At 36.1% G+C, this 17732-nt stretch overlaps 1 protein-coding gene and 1 long non-coding RNA gene across 2 annotated transcripts; one reads left to right on the top strand and one right to left on the bottom strand.

Annotated features, from left to right (window-relative positions):
• The first annotated feature begins 413 nt into the window (after positions 1 to 413).
• On the top strand, positions 414 to 1070 carry LOC112683998 (heterogeneous nuclear ribonucleoprotein Q-like). The gene has a single exon (XM_025555284.1). It carries the CDS (start codon positions 414 to 416, stop codon positions 1068 to 1070), a length of 657 nt encoding a protein of 218 aa, XP_025411069.1.
• Positions 1071 to 7002: 5932 nt separating this feature from the next.
• LOC112683713 lies at positions 7003 to 17412 on the bottom strand. The gene is made up of 6 exons (XR_003148614.1): positions 17193 to 17412; positions 13423 to 13684; positions 13255 to 13357; positions 12829 to 12992; positions 8457 to 8908; positions 7003 to 7313 (listed from the first exon to the last, which is right to left on the bottom strand). It is a non-coding gene; the product is annotated as an uncharacterized LOC112683713 (long non-coding RNA).
• Positions 17413 to 17732: the final 320 nt, after the last annotated feature.

Here is a 17732-nt window from a genome sequence, read left to right as displayed (position 1 = left end):
GCGTAACGTCGGCGGTGATCACATCATCAACTGTTCGAACTTGATCACGGCACCCCATGTGCATCGGTTTCACGGTTTTTTTTTTTTTTTTTACGAACGACGGATATATATCTATATATAAAAAGGCACTAAATCACCCGATTATAAATAGTGCTATGTAATAGCCAGCTGGCTATGTATACAAAATCAATATCATCTAACCCATAGCGATTGTTTTCAACGAGTGTAAAACAAGTACGAAATATTAATCGAACACTCATTGTTAACAAGACAACATAACGGAAACACTGAGGACAGAAAGAGAATAAAAAAAAAAAAACGATCAAGAAACGAGGCATTTGCGACACCATCACGCGCGTATCGTATCGTCGACCACGCTTAAGACCTACAGTTGACCACGCGATAGAATCGTTATGACGAACCGTTCGGAGAGCATTTCGACCACCAAGGACGACAGCCAAAAGTGCAGGCTGTACGTGGGCTACCTGCCAAAGTTGAAGACAGAAAAAGAGATATTAGATGAAGTGAGCTGCATAACGCGCGGTCATTTGGTTCGTGTGATCACGTACAAGAACTTCGACGATCCGTCGATGCACCGGGGCTTTTGCTTCTTGGACTACAGATCGGTGGCCGCGGTTACGGACGCCAAGCGGGCACTGTCAAAGCAAAAGGTTTTCGGGTGCAAGACGAAGGTGGACTGGGTGGACCCGGAATCGCAAGTTGACGCGGACACGATGGCTAAGGTACGCATACTGTTCGTCAAGCAGTACGGTGGCGTGCTGCACGAACGCGTGCTGGCCAAGATGTTTGGCCGGTACGGGGTCGTGGAGCACGTGAAGAACTTAAAGAACTACGCGTTCGTTCACTTTGAGCGACGTGAGGATGCGCAGTCGGCCATGGAAGCGCTGGACTGTTCCAGGGACGTGGCTTCGGGCGTGTGTCTCGACGTTGCGTGGGCCAAGCCACCGGTAGACAAGAAAATGCGGCAGCGGATGTTGCGTAACTGGGAACACCGGGTACGGAAATCCGCGGTCGCGGCTTCTAGTCAACCGGTTCGTTACGTCCCGTGACCACCAGGACACGCTCCCAGAGCCAAAAGACGCGTCGGCCCCGTCCCCGCGGCCATAGCCTACACCAAATATGACCATCGCGGTTACGACTTCGGACTACGGCAACCGTGCAACCGGTGCACCCCCGCCACCACGTTGAGCATTCCAGTGGCCGAGGCCACGTCCGACAAGCGCAACAGCGACAGTGTACGCTGGTGCGGCGCGAACGAGTGCAAAGTGGTCTGTTACGAAAATGGAAAAAGGGTTGCACGAAAACGTTGGACAAGAAACTGTTGAATTTTTTTGACCAAATTTCCACGAGCTGCTCCAAAAACGGTTGACGTCACCGTAGTGTTGTCTAGCCGTTAACGATGTTTACACGGGTCAATATTTCTTTAATGTTAAAAAAGCCGCATTTTACGGAAAATAAAAATAAAAATAACATGACAAAACAATTGAAACATGAAGTATTACGTTGTTAAACGTATTTTGAAGTGGTCACTGATCGATATCATGGCACCCGGATACGGAAAGCGCAACGTGCGTAAACGACGTTTACGTGAAATTCGATTAGACACAATATTTCACTATAGGGCTACGCACGAGTTACAACTAGAATTACAATTCTGAGAAACTACGATCCTCTTACCTGAAAGCGTTAACTTAAAACAACCAATGTAGGGCTCCACACTTACATACTATCACAACACATTTTAAACTCTGGGTGAAAATAATGATAAAAATGAAAAATTTATATTTATTTTATAGATTACTCATTAGCACTTACAGCAAGGGCGTATTTGAGTTGCGCCTAGGGGGGGGGGCGAAACTAATTTTTCTTTAATATGAACTTAAAAATAATTTACAGTTCATTACTTACAGCTCATGTTTCTATTATAATGATAACATATTATAAGTATAATGATAGACTAGTAATTCATATTCTTAATTATTTATACATTACATTTTTTAAATAAATTAATGTATTATATTCAAAAAAATACGAGCCATGGGGGGACGAATACTTCCTTTACCATCCTCCCTCAAATATGCCCTTGAAACGGCCAAAGAAATCGCCGCAACACTTAGCGCACAACGCTTACGGGTGGATCGAAAACTCGTCAATAAGATTTTTTTTCACGTTTGAAACTACGGATAATCCACAACACGCGATATAGATGATGATGATGATTATTATTATTATACCGCCTGTGCGATCCGGACGATCAATCAAAACACACGCGTCTTACGATATTGTTACAGCGTGTTTTTCATTTTTTTCCCCCGTCTTCTTCTTCTTCCACACACACACACACAGACACATTATATGGTAGGTACTATTATTGGGAAATTGATGGAGTTCGCTCGCGCTATTGCAACAGCGATGTATATAGTATGTCAAGTCGTAAATAATTCCGTTTCAATAATAATTTACCAATTTCTTTTGCCGAGCAGTCGAGTCGCCGTAAAACCGTTGAATAATTCGCTTGCAAACCCCATCAATAGGTACCGTAGGCAGGCTGATACACGGAAAGAGATAAAAACTTTTAATGAGCCGTTTGATAATAATAGGTTTTCCGTTGGGGGCATACTGGTGTAGACGTTCGATATTTTGTGAAACGTCTTCATTAAAAATTGTTTAAACTCTATTAGAGAAACGATGATCTATTTTATAGAAATTTATCCGTATATATTTTATACCGTTGTTCACGGTAGATTTACCTCCGAAATTGCGTTTCCAGTAGTTAATGTATTTTACGGCCGTATCACAGGTTCTTGTACATATGTTTTCACTTACATTTTCTTCATTTTTTTCCGTGTGTTTCAACTCTCTTGGTCTACTATGCTCGGTTGGCGGGTATGAGAAAAAAAAAACCGAACACCGCGTCGTCAACATTTCGCGTAAAGATAACAATTAAACGGTTTCGATCGATTCGCGTGACACGGCAGCACTCGATACGCGTACGATTCGCACAAAGAACGCAATAAGGCCGTTAAGAGCGTACGCGGTCAGATTTGTTGGATGCAGCGATTCGAACGCACAACGCGAACGGGAAAGAAAAGGGAAAAGCGAAGAGAAAAAAAAAATGGAAAATATGAAAGGAACGAGACGCGGGAACGACGGTTGCGGTGCGAAACCGGACGAAACTGGAACGAGGTTGTGCGCGCAGTTTTGAGCTGCGATGGTGCTCATAGTACCGCGGTCAATGTTCCGTGTTTGCTTCGCTATGTCACAGCAACCGCGGTAATCTTACCGATTACCACGTTTCTCGGAAAACTCGTTGTTTCCGTAAAACGGACGTACGAGACGGATTCAACGTAATCGAGTGCCGTGCGCGATAAAATTAGTGACGTGAACTCGTTTCGGTAAAGAGCAAAAATGTATACTAGTTTGAGGACCATCCAAATTTATCCTTACAGCATTTCCACCAAGGTAAAAAACGCAAACATTTTTATTAATGGCAGGTTGGACCCCCTCCGCCGTATAATGGTATAATTTTTTGATAATATGTTATTTTTTGTTTTTTTTTTAGTTCTTATTATTGTTGGATTAATGAAGTTGTTTTTTATTTTTGTAAAATTTTGTGATTTGTATAAATCCTTATAGGCAGTGAGGATGTCAACAATTTTGTATTATCTTTGTATTATGTGAGTACAAACAATCGGAGCTACAGGGACATGGCTCCTACATTTTGGAAATTCAAAACCAAAACTATGCCATTTGTTTGTGCTGGTTTGTGCTTACAATCCCGTTGTTTGTGATCAATTCTTTCCAGAGGAATACAAGTTTGAAAGTTGGAGAATTAAATGTACTCCAGCTACTTCCATTTGTAGAAATATTTTTTTCTTCTCCCGTCTCTAATGATAACTGTCCACAAAATTATTTTCTTTGGTTCATAGCTGTAAAAACCAAAATGAATTGTGAGCCATATTCTACTTTCAAACATAATATGTGCTGGAGAAAAGTGCAAAATCAAAAAATGAGTTTTGAGAAATAAAATTTGTTAAATCTATGAAATTTGAATAAAATAGAATATTTTTTCCCTGGTATACAAATGTTTTCTAGAAAAGTAAATTGTTTTGTAGTATTCAGATATAGTGACATAATTTAAAGAGAAATCAAAGGTTTGTAACCATTATTATAGTTTTTGTATTTTATTTTATAATCGTTCAAAATGTTATTAAATATTATTATATTGATATTTTATAACCTAGTTAAAAAAAATACAAATAACAATTGGTTCATTATATTTATTTTATAATAAGAACAACGGTTTTTTAATATTATAATATATATTAAAATGTTATACTTTTATGTGATATAATGTATCCAATAGTAGTACTACAAGTGTTATTTATGGTCTTACAAATAATAGAATGTTAATTGAAAAACCAATTATTTATGATTCACATTTTACAGTAAATATATAATAGTTTATCAGTTTTCCATACTACATGTTAAGTTAGTTCTTATGAAAATATATTTTTTTTTATATCTAGTATAGGTACGGTTGTTATCTGCAATGCCGTTTTTAAACATATTGCGTCCCGGCCCCAAAAAAAATTGGCGCCCTCTAAGGGGCCTGCCCACGGAAAATATAGGAGATAGATCCTCAAGAACCTTTTAGATATTCTAAAATCAATGCTATTTTTGTATAGTTTGTATATACGCCGCACGCGATAACATAATACGCCGTATTATTATAAAAAACTTTATTGACATTATCACAACAAATTTGGGAACTAATATTAGGTATATTAATAATATTCTGGATCGCTGATAGCTATATTGCTATAAATAGACTAATAATATATATTAATGAATTAAATACATTAACATTAATTTATGATACTATTATTAAAAACAAAAAAAATAATAATTTCAAAATAATTTTAAAAGTTCAATAATTCACAAGTGAGCAAATTTCCGACCACAAAATTTTGGCGCCCGGAGCAGTTGTAGCCAGTGCCTCCCTTTAATGCGGTCTTGGTTATCTGTCAAAGAAACCGATATTACTTAATTAAATCTTTATCCACATATTTATATTTTGGACATAAAGAATGATCAAAGATTCAAATTGGTTATTATGGTAAATTATTATTATCGAATAAATCAAATTTTTACATATTAATAATCTATTAAATTAATTTAGTAAATATTTTGTTACTTATATACATAATATAGTAATGGTGTTATATGTGTAATTTAACATATTAATTTTTAAAATATTTTTTATTTTTTTTAATAATTTAATTAAATATAATACTCATACAAGTATAATATAGTTGTTTATATATCCAATAATTCGTTATTTCTGAACACTTAATGTCACTTAATTACGTTTATTTATATAATCAGATTGATTTGTTGATATTATTTGGTTTAACATTCATTAAAAATTTATAATATAGATTATTGTTTTCAACTATTGTATTTCTTAAAACTATTTAAATAGTAAAATAATTGTTTTATGAATAGTATGAAATTGTAAAATTATTTTAACGTAGTTGATACTAAATTATTTTAATCTATCAATGTATAGATGGAAGTTAGAGTAGCTTTCAGGAGGTTAAAAAAAGTCTTAAAAATACAAAATATTACCTCCAAAATACGAAATTAGTTTTTTCTAAAAAGATGGCTTGTAAATATTTGTTTATTGAGTTTGTGAAAAATGCAGCCAAAAGTATAACATTTTAGTCAAGAAGTGAACCCTTGCTTCCTCGTTCGATTGTAATAATTTATTTGGTTTTTACGGCTAGACCAAAGAGAAAAAAATAATTATGTAAACAGTTATCAACAACGACACGCGAAGAATTATTTTTTATTATTATTTTAAAGGGAAGTAGCTGGGGTACACATTCCCCAACTTTCAAAGTCGGATAGCTTGGAAAAGGGTTGAGCACAAACGATGGAATTGAAAGTACAAAAGTAGTATATATTTGCCGATCCTAGTACAAAGGAAATCCATTTTCTCCTGCAAGTTCTGCTGGTCTTCGCTGGTCTTCCCGCCGCCGCCGCTGCGTTATCTTTAACGTATAAGACCGATAGCTGGTCCTCGTTGGTCCCTCCACCGCCGCCGCCGCCGCTGATTGTTCCTTCCCACCCAATCCGCTGCCACTGCTGCTGGCTGGTATCCCCCCTCTCTACCAGCTACCCGACTCGTTGTGCCACCGCCGCATTATCGTTAACGTATACGACCGATAGCTGGTCCTCGCTGGTTCCCGCTGGTCCCTTCGCTGTCGCCACCGCCACTGACTGGTCCTCCCCCTATCTTCTACCTGCTACCCGACCCGATGTGCCCCGCTGCGTTATAGTTATCGTAAACGACATATCTATAACTATTATTTACAATTGAACCAAAATTAGAAAACTGAAAATTCACATTACATAAAATATAACAGTTAAATATTAAGATTTTAATATTTTATACATAACAAGTTATAGTTAAAACATAAATAAAAACAACAGCTTAAACTTTTATCACGTAACCATTATTTGGATTGTACTTATCTTGTATACACGTGAGCTCATCTCGAGGCAACGTTTTCTTAATGGAAAGTGCTTTCGTCGTTTATGGTCGTCAACAATCGAACTTGTAAAACTTACAAAATCACTTACGAACCACAATAAGGTGTCATCGGCTACTTAGTCAGTTCCGTTTCGCGATACATTTAATTATTATACGAAACCCATCCGTTGTTCACTTAATGTTGTATATAATATCTTACCACCATATACGATAGAATACTATATAATCATACTTTAACAAGGATCGGATTAAGGTTTTATGTCAACAAGAAACATTTTATTTGACATTTTTGTAACACAATGAAAGTCTTTTTGACGCAAAATACGTGGTTTTATAATACAATATATCAATTTAACAAAAAATAAAAATACATATATATATATATATATATATATTAAGAACAATAAATAATTGCAGTCTTAATTGAGGCCAACGGGCCTGATTAATGTGGTGTCACAGCCAAGTCAACCGGCAAAGTTTTATGCGTTTCACAAAATCCAAGTTTACGTACAAAGCAAAAATGCAATGTAAGCCATTGCTTCTTCTTCTTCTGGCTTAATCTACTCTATAAGAGTTTTTGCCACCATCACAACTTCACGCCATTTCTCTCTATCATGTATAATATTTCTCTATTTTTGATTAAAATAACCGTTGGTGGCTTTGAACTGATCGACGGATTTGTACGGGTGCCCGGAGAAAAAACCATCTATGGTTTGGTTTATCGTGCTTTCAGCTAGGAAATCAAAAAAACAGCAAGTTAGTAATACGTAAGTGTACATTGTATGTTTATAAATAATTATTGACATAAAAATCGTTGGTAGAAAAATGCACAGAGGAACAGAATTAAAACGACCGGCAACGGTATATGAACAGTATGTGAAGGACTTAACAGAGAAAGCTCGACATTATACTATTTTACACGGAATGCCCGAAAATCTAAGAGAGTAGGTATCATTTTTGGTGAATGCGATTTCCTGCACGAGATATCTCGTATATATATAGCACTTACATATGTAACCTGATATATTTCGTGTAAGAACATACCAAATGCAGTCGTGTTCAATAGATTGAGACTTGCACTCGTAGTTAGGCTATAAACTTTAAGAGAAATAGTAAAATAAAATAAAATCGAGCAGTCGATATAATGGTGATGACAACTTTTTAAACAGTGTAACGACGACGATGATTATTAGTTTTATAAATGTTTTAGAACCATTGGCGCAACTAGGGGGGTGCTTTGGGTCCTTAGCACCCCCTAAGTCAAAATCAGCACCCCTAAAAAATCGTTTAAAAATGTAATAAAAAAGTTGAATATTTATCGAATTACAATTATAACATAATAGTAATTTTTGTAATATAACATTTTGTTATTTATAATGTTGAATTGGATGTGTTGATTTTAATTTAGTAAAGATAAGGATGCCGGAGCGGTCAAGTTATTTTAAATAGTCTGTGCTAAATATATCTATATGGTATATTAGTGCCTAACATACTAATATAATCTGCTATTCCCGAGGGACGGAAATAGTCTCGTCATTATGACGTCTGGCATACGGGTGATACGCCGATATACCACAACAAACACAGCACAGTCTACTAGGATACTAAGATTTATAATAAATCGTCTTAGGTTACAGTGTTTGTAGGTAACTCAAAACACTACATTTACATATTACGTATGTTGTGTTAGAGACATTTCTAAGTTTCTTATATTATTATTTATGATTGCTAATAATAATATATCAATCGATATATTAAAAAATCTGGAGCTTAAGCACCCCCTAGTTCAAATGTCTAGTTGCGCCAATGTTTAGAACATACTGAAAAACATCAAATCACTTTTGCCACGTAACAATAAAATAATAAAGTATCGTACTCGGGTCGCTGGCGCTATCCATCATGGTCCTCGATATGAGTTAGACTTAAGGATCTCAAAGTCAAAGGTCTTGGCGATTCGCTCGAGGTCAAAATATGGTTTCATGCGATCCAAGACCAACCGCATGATCCTATCGTAAGAAATTATCCGTTCCTTCTCCATGGACAGGAACATCGGTCGATACCCGAGATCAAGGCAGTAAACAAACATCTGGTTTAGCTCCTGGTCTATCCGGGCTCACATGGCTTGGGGTAGTCTTTTCATGTTCATGCGGAATTCATGCGTCATAGCCATCATAGTGCTAATATCTTTTTCCTTCATAATGATGTTAATTATCTCGGGTAGCACGACACTCGGGTCCACAATGTCCTTTGTTATCGATCCCGGAAATATTGATGTGCACTTGAAATTCTTAGTGGCGTGTGTCATAATGCCCTATTCACCCTATTGATCTGCAAGCGTAAATAAAACGTTTATTTTAACGAAACATAATAACGTATGCTTTGGGGCAAAGACATTTTTCGTTTTCCACGAGGTCGGGAGTTAACCGTTAAGGGTCGTGAGTTGTCTATCTAACAAGTGTTAGTTTTTATTTGTAAAGGTGCGTTTAGACGGCGCGAGTTTGACTCGCGAGTCAAACTCGCGCATCAATCCTCGTGACGTGTAGACGGCTGTAGAACGCGAATCACGACTCGCGAAGCGAATGCGCGGTGAGCCGTCAGTCAGTCGGTCTCGAGGTGCGCGTCAAAGGCGATTCGCACTTTTGTTTCGCGCCGTGTAAAAGTTTTAATTATTTGTCTGTGCGCATCATCAAAATGGATCAAATTAAATGTATTCAATTAATTGAAACATATAAAAAATATCCTATTTTGTGGAATTTGCGAGAAAAGGCGTATCACAATAAAAACAAGCGAGAGGATGCCTGGCGAGAAATTGGAGCATATTTACAACTCCCAGTTTCAGCATTGAAGGCGAAGATGTCATGCGCGTAAAATTCATGATGAGGTCATCAACTAATTCGACTTGCATATCCCTCATTAGCCAGTTTCCGTATTGAAATCGCTGGCAAAATATTTCTTTTATCCACCAACGGCGTTGACGTTTTTGCCGACTTGCAATTCTTTTTTTTTAAATATGGGTTGCAATAAAGGCAAATGCTGCAGCCGCACGAGGTGGTACCATAGGACTCACAGTAGGAACATTTGCCATGGCTGCCTCGCGGATACTGACGGCTCACCCTTTATCTAGGTGAGTCACGACTCACCATGAATCAGATTCGTGGGATTCGCTCACGGTAGTGATGCGAGAGTATGACTCACGAGTCATACTCGCGAGTCAAACTCGCGCCGTCTAAACGCACCTTAATAATGCTCATAATCTAGTAACCGAAGACTTGTGTCAGTGTTAGGATTGGAAGTTGATACGCGTAGCCACAGAGGTTTTGCGGTTCCTCGTCGACGTCGACAGCAGCGATCTCCATCATCGATGCAGTTTCACGATTCCTACTGTTCGAATGCGCTATGATCGTCGTCATCAGCCGGTTGACGAGCTCGTGCTGTTATTCACTTCGTCTATATATTTACCCATAGAAAGCATTACGATTGCGAATCATTAGCGTAATATTGTCGTATTAGATGTTTTAGTGCATCCACGTGGAGTCCTTAATGCGCCCGCGGACAGAAAGAGTCGAAAGTAGTGCGAGGTTTTTTCTTTTTTTTTAAGTGCTACTCCGTACTCTGACCATTATCGCGAATTACACAGTGTGTGTGTTTGGACAGAGGGGTGAATTCCGGGTACCACAGAGCAGATATACACGTACCGTTCTACTCATCACTTCGCAGTAGATCTTGGCTACTATGCATTTCCTCAATGCATCCTTTTCCATTTCGCCCAAACACTTTTCTACGAACATTTCGATCGTTACGTCTCCAGCAGATCTGCGATCATTCGCAATGTTTTCCTTCAGGTTAGACATTAACGTTTCGCGCAGTTTCACCAACTGGCCCTGACCATGTCGCTGAGGCTGTAGTTCACGTTCTCAGGGCTCATGTCCACTGGTGTTGTCGGCAAGCCCAAGTCCCATACTGATGTGCATGGTAGTGAATCCATGGTGTCTCGCGTTCGAGAATACGTTCGATGTATAGCAGTAGTGTATTGGTGTAACACTAGTGCTTCTTGTAGTCTCAACCGGAAAGGTACGAGTCGATCGGAAACAACAATGCACAGAGACTAAAATTAGTATGTACATGTGTTATACTGTATTGCCGTAAGTTTCAAACAACTCGGATAGTCAAGTCGATGGTTTACGGGAAACTAAAACTCTCTTTCCTTATTACATATTATTAGTACTTTTGATCGTTTGCATATTACGATGCTTCTTCGTCGTTAACATTTCAGCCATAACATTTTTTTTATTTTTTTATTTTTACAAACGTGTTTATAGAATTCCGAGCAAATGTTGTTTTAAGAATGCACCGTCATTATCACGAAATCAAAATTGTACGCATGTGGATATAAAAAAAACCCTAATAAATATAATAACCATAGGTTTTTAATATTTATCAAATAATTTAGTAGTGTTTTTTGGTTATTTCCAATCAAAACCACTACATGTTTTACTAGGCGAGCGAAAACGCTTACGCGTCAACAAAGATGTTAAAAATATACCGTCACCAACAACGAGGGTTAACGAGTTGCTGTAGCCACACACAAAAAAAAAAAAAAAATTACAAATTATGGCACAAAAAACACGTAATTGGTCATGTAAAACATGTAATCACATGATTCGACCAGAGACACCAAAATCATTGCCGATCTCAACCGCAGCCCGTTTTCTTCATCGATCCGTATCCAACTGTTTAACCGAATTGTCGGGGGTCGGCAACTTGGGGCCCGTGAAGCCATTTTTCATGGCCCGCACAAAGGTGGTTAATTTTTGTTTTATTTTTTTTCAATAAAATTTTTCATATAATTTTCATTACTATTCAATTCTTTTTTCGTTATAAATAAAATCTAATCTAATCGTTAATAGTTGATGTTTATTCTATATAGTTATATAGTCAGTTTAATCTATAAAATTGTAATTATTATCTAATCGGAGTCGAAGATAATGACATCTGCACTACTCAGTCATAGGATAAATTAAATACACTTATATATATTTAATCTATGTATTTAATACATATGTATCTAATATATTTTATCTATGGGTATATTTAATTTGCGTTTGTAGCAATTAGTATTACACTGTGATTACGCCCGTACGTGTGACTGTTTTCGTTTATAAAGTTTCGTTTTACAAATAAATCCAAACATTATGGCGACTAAAAAAAGAAAAAATTGGTGATGAACATCGTTTGTTTAATAACTCTTGGGTTGATTTATACTTTTTCGTTGAAAACAAAGGTAAGCCATTATGTTTAATTTGTCAAAAAATTAAATTTTTTCTTAAAAGCAATTTTTTCCAGTAACATTCGTATTTTTTACACTCATATTTCTATGTAAAATAATCAAATATAATAGCAATACAATTATTAGAATATATATAATATGTAAAAATATTTTTTAATGTGGCCCTTGATAAACATCTGAAAGATAAATATTGCACGCGTGGTTCAAAAGGTTACCGACCCCTGGTTTAAACGTCGTCGGTAAACCGATATCGTTTACACACTCGCACGGACAAATGTACCGAACGCAGAGATGGCTGTGCACGATCGAAAAAAGAGCGCGGCCGATTTTGTGGGACGCCACTTGCGTGACACGTACGTCAGTGGATCACTTGCTTCCTGGTTCGAACGCTGTGCCGTTTTTCGACCTTTTTATCTGCATTTTTCCGCATAAATCCGTTGGGCATTGGACGCAGGTGCGATGCACCGGAACAGGCGCATTCGCGTAGTTCCGTCCGAATAAACAATAACCCATTTGTTGACTACTTTTGTTTTTCTATCTGTAATACGTTATCGGAAGGTAATATCTTAACAGGTGAACGAGTAAGATAACAAATGTTTTCTTAGAGCACAATTATATTATATCCATTCAGTATATTCATGGTTTCGTTGACAATTTTCGTGCAAATCAAGAACTCTGTTCAAACTGGTTCTGACTAGTGTCAGTTCGTGTTAGTCTCATTGGTGCTCACCAGTTATTTATTGCGTTTAAAAACATTTATGAGTATGTATAGTTAATTTTTCGTTTCTTGTCTTTTTTCATTGTGAGCACCTCGAATTCGTTCACGTGTGTTATTATAAGGTACTAAGCCATTTTTTGTTTAAACCACGTTTTTCTTTATTTTGATGTTTGATGAGTGTTGTTCTACAGAACTTCATTGCCTTACATTTATTCGTTACCATATTTTAGGGTGTTCACTTACCAGCATCAATTGTGATTTAATGTGGTTTTCGTCCTACGCTGCAAACTTGTATCTTCGTTCGTGACTGTGGTTCAGTGGTTGCATGCACGCAGGGGCTGTGCCTTTATTGTATTAAATTCATTTGTATTGCTCACATCCCTGGTGCACTGGATGAAATTCGCCATCTACAACATAGTCACATGAAAGTATTGGTCGGTTTTAAGTTTTGAGATTTAACTAGATAAAAATAATTTAAAAACAAAATAGATAAGTAGGTATCTATTATTTTATTTATATAAAAATCCATAGGTTATCAATTTGTCTATCTCAAAAATATTTAGATATTTATTAACCTGGACATTTTTTTTATGATATTTAATCAAGCCGTCGAACGCAAGGGTCCGCAATTATTTTAGAATGAATACAACAAAAAGGTATAAAAATTACCCCACACATAAACTTGTATGTCAACACTTGCTCACGATGAATTTCACAATTCTACAGTGCTGGAAGACGACAATGCATTAAACCACGTTATTCACAATCGCTGCTGAAACAAGGGAAACCATATAATAATAAACAAAATGACAATAAAATGCGCAAAACGACACTTACTAAAAGGCTGACACAGCACAAAAACGAACGAAAACGTGGTTTTATAAAAAAGGTTGTAAACGGACGATGAGTTCACAAACTTTGCGTGTATACACGAATATGGACCAAACGATAGAAAACGAGTCAATGCCGATGACATTTCCATGTAGGTTATGGCCACCGTGGACAACACAATGAAGATAAATGCTTTAGTGTCACCACCTTACGACTAGATACGCGGACTTATGAAACTCTGACACTGAGACGATGGCTTTAACTTAGACTGAAACATAATCAAAGTTATGAATACACTGAATAGCAGTCGTTATTTTTGGGCGTATTATTTATTTCTTTTTTTTTTTTTATATGATGATAACGTATGATAAAATAGCATACGCTATTTACCGGTCATCCACGGAGGCATATCTCTTCTACCGAACGATACTGCAACAAAGCAACACGCAAGAGTGTCAAAAAAGCATAGAGTAATATAATATTACTCTATGCTAAAAGCAGAATTTAACCGTCATGATATTGTGCATGCAGGAGCTGTTATCATTAATATTTCGATGCGCGTGCAGCGCGCGATAGCACCACAACTCAATACACGCTTTTTCTAACTCTTGTCTCAGATTTTAGTAAAAAAGTATAAAAAGTGAAAGAAGTACGAATTACGGACAGAAACTTACAGGAGCCGGCTCAAATGTTTGATCCCACTTAAGCAAACTTAAGTTTGAAAACTTCTGGGTCAACGATGGTTCGATGTCGGTAGCAGAAGTTGCAAAAGCCCCCAAATATTCCTACTTATTTAAAATTAATTTTTATTAGTCATGGATATGTTAAGAAATATAAATACTTTGGTTATTGTTATTTATTATTATCTAAAATGTATTGATAGCAGATATTATTTTTAAAGAAAAAATATTTCAATAATATTTAAAATGTGCAAACCGAACAAATAAATCTTAACTTATGTACAATATATTTCAACTTCTCTTTACCTGCTAAAATTATTTGTTTTCAATACATCATACCCTGATAATATTTTTTTAAATATATCTTATCATTTTTGTTCGCTAGAACCACAGATATATATATTAAACTAGATAGCTACTATGTATAGGCTATACATACAAATATGAAGCCTGGTCGCCATATGCAGATTGGGCAATGTTTACAAAATATGAATGTTATCAATCCTCGTGATATCAATTAATCAAAATTCAAATTGCTTTTTGTTTAACGGTAAACTTCTGTGACTTGAAAGTCCTCTTATTTTTTGCTGTAACATTACTGAATTATATTTATTGTACAGTTTTTATATCCAAACACATTATGGTGAGTTAATTATTTATGTAAATATGTATATATATATATATATATATATATATATATATATATGTATTATTGTGTTAACACTTGATAATTTATTGAATCTTTTATTATTATATTATATTAATTAATTTAATTTAACCTGATTTCTTTGTATGTGCAACATTAAATAAATATTACTTACAATATACATTATATAAATAGGTAATTGTACATTTTTAGATTTGAAAATGAAAATTGTAGGCTTACCTATGCAATTGTTTACAGTATTCTATTACAATTGCTAAATTTTCACAGGCCAATATACACTACTGGCATTGGGCACTCAGTTATAGTACTTGAGTGTTATACAGTAATAAATATTAATTTTTGACCAATAGAATAATAAAAATTAAATATTTGAAATTCGATTTTTTATAATCAGTTACTTATCACTATGATCAATAATGATAACAAAGTGTAAACATTGCCCAAACTGCATATGGCTGCCAGACTTCAACGATTAAAAGGAGTCGGCTATCTAGTTTAATATATATATCTATGGCTAGAACGCAAGTCGGTCGTATACGAAAACGATAACGCTGCGGTTGCATAGCGGGTTGGATAACAGGAAGAGAGGGGGAGGAAGGACCAGCCAGAGGTGGCGGCGGCGGAGGGACCAACAAGGACCAGCCGGAATACAATGGATGTCCTTTATCCCAGGATCAGCAAATATATTCTACTAGAATGTTTGTCCAAAAACAATGAATGGAATGGCCAAAGATGGGGATTCGATGTAATTGGATCTCTACGCCAATCCAAAAGATGCGGTAAGTAATAAGTGATTAACCACTGGACCGATATAGTGAACAATACGCTAACCGATGCGAAGCTAACAGAGTCGAAGGCTCGCGGAAAGACTTTTTAGAGAATAATCCGATCAAACGTACTATATACAATGAAATTTTCATAAAACGAATTTTTGTATAACGATATTTTATGTAATTCTATTTAACGAATTCCTGTATACTACGAATTTTATTTGTTCCCAATGAGACTTCGTTACATGGAAGTTTCACTGTATGTAGTAAACTTTCCAGAACTCAAATGGTCTCCTCGAAAATATCGTTAAATAGGCACTACTACGCGGTATACATAATTAATTGGTGGACCAGAAATGGTACTATCAGTACGTGCCTATAGCCTGTTCGAACAGGAAGCATTCCCGAGACATATTTCGGGTATTACAAACAATTTAATTAGCTTTAAGATAATAATCAAAATAAAATTCCCGAGAGAATATAATGTATTGAGAGAAATAATAAAACTATCACAATATAGTGTATAGAATACAATGTCAGACGCGGATCTATAACTCAAATTGGGGGGGGGGGGGTCATTTTTTCAAAAGTACAAAAAGATAATACACAATTACAAAATAATAAAAGTAAATTATTAATTCAAATTAGAACGTCATGAATATATGAAATTTTTAATTTTTAAAATTAAATAACAAAGTTTCATCTTCTTTGTGTTATTTTTCCAAATTTAGAAATAATATTATCAACATTTATGGGTATATTCTTGTGAATATTGAGCAAAGCGTTCCTTTCCCGTGTTTAAACGAAGCCTTAAACCATTTTAAGACGCCTAAGAGAATGATCGCATGTATAGTATTTTTTAACAAGTTATTAGAACCTAAATTAGCGGTTAGCGGTGGCATAGCAAGTATATGGTATAATATTATATAAACATACGGGTAACGGATTGGGAGTAACCAAATTGGTTTCCGTTTGAAAAAATTATTGTATTAAGTATAGCCGAATTGGTTCCCATTTGTACACAGGTTAGGCGGAACAGTTCATAGAGAGCAAAAAACAAAATTTTAAAAGCTATATGTATGACATATAGACACAATTATTATATTATCATAAGATAGAGTATAGAAATATAATAGATATAATATAGATTATTAGAGACTAGCAAATTACTAGCAAACAGGAAAGAAATAACAAATACTTGGAAAATTGTATGACTAAGTACATTAATAAGAATATTATGAGAATTGAATGTTTAAAGAAAGTTAGCTTCAAATTTGCAAATCAGTGGTTTTAAAATGTATTTATTATATTGTTTGTCAACGGGTTCCTTACCGTGAGGTTGACCCGAATGACGGCAACACGTACCCAAAATACCCCAAGGAAATCAATGGATTTTGTACGACAGACCGTGTGACTTTAGTACGAATAAGAAAACAAGAATGCGCGTTTTTGTTAAATGACGGGCCGTAAAGCGCCGACGTACTATTATAAATAAATACTAATGACATACAGCATTAGGGACGCACGTCCGTGGGGTGGGAACTATAAAGCTAATAAGACTAATAATAAACATAATACAAAATGTATAAACAGAGAAGCCGTATCGGCAATAATACAATAATATTTTTTAATACAACAATAATAAAAAGAAAAAGAAACCTGTCCGCGACGGATACAACTGGACTGGATTCGACAGCACGACCAAAGCGATGATACAAAAAAGAACGATGACGTCCACCCAGCTTTACTCATCCAGCCGTGACAATACCCAGCGGTAACATGCACACTGACAAGACAAAGATGCACAGTCTTCGATGAACACAACCAAAAAGGGCAGGACGCTGGTGAAACACACGAACGTGCGAGAGGTCCGTACCGCACGAGAGCTCGCACACGACAGCAAAACGGCCTTTTTGTACCGGTATAGGTCACACGAACTAGTCAAGAGCCGGGAGGGGGAAGATTGTTCTCGTACAGACTTATAAATATCCAAATGTTGGATAAGGATTATTGACTCGAATCGATATGGCGTGTATTAATTGAACATATATTTTATTATTTGTATTTCGTACACTTAAGTGATGACTAGTTGACTTCCAAATCAACCAGTGCTGGCTCTAGGGGGGGGGGCAAGCAGTGCAACCGCACCGGGTCCCGCGCTCTTATGGGGGCCCACAAGGGTTTATTTATGGAGTGGCT

This window comes from Sipha flava, unplaced genomic scaffold, assembly GCF_003268045.1.
Source record: "Sipha flava isolate LNK unplaced genomic scaffold, YSA_version1 104_pilon_pilon, whole genome shotgun sequence".
NCBI classification, from domain to species: domain Eukaryota; kingdom Metazoa; phylum Arthropoda; class Insecta; order Hemiptera; family Aphididae; genus Sipha; species Sipha flava.
Note: the sequence above shows the minus strand (reverse complement) of the source record. Positions and strands in the feature narration are given on the sequence as shown.

Bases quoted from the DNA above. Each gene is read 5' to 3' on its own strand.
- LOC112683998 (XM_025555284.1), top strand. From the start codon at position 414: ATGACGAACCGTTCGGAGAGCATTTCGACCACCAAGGACGACAGCCAA.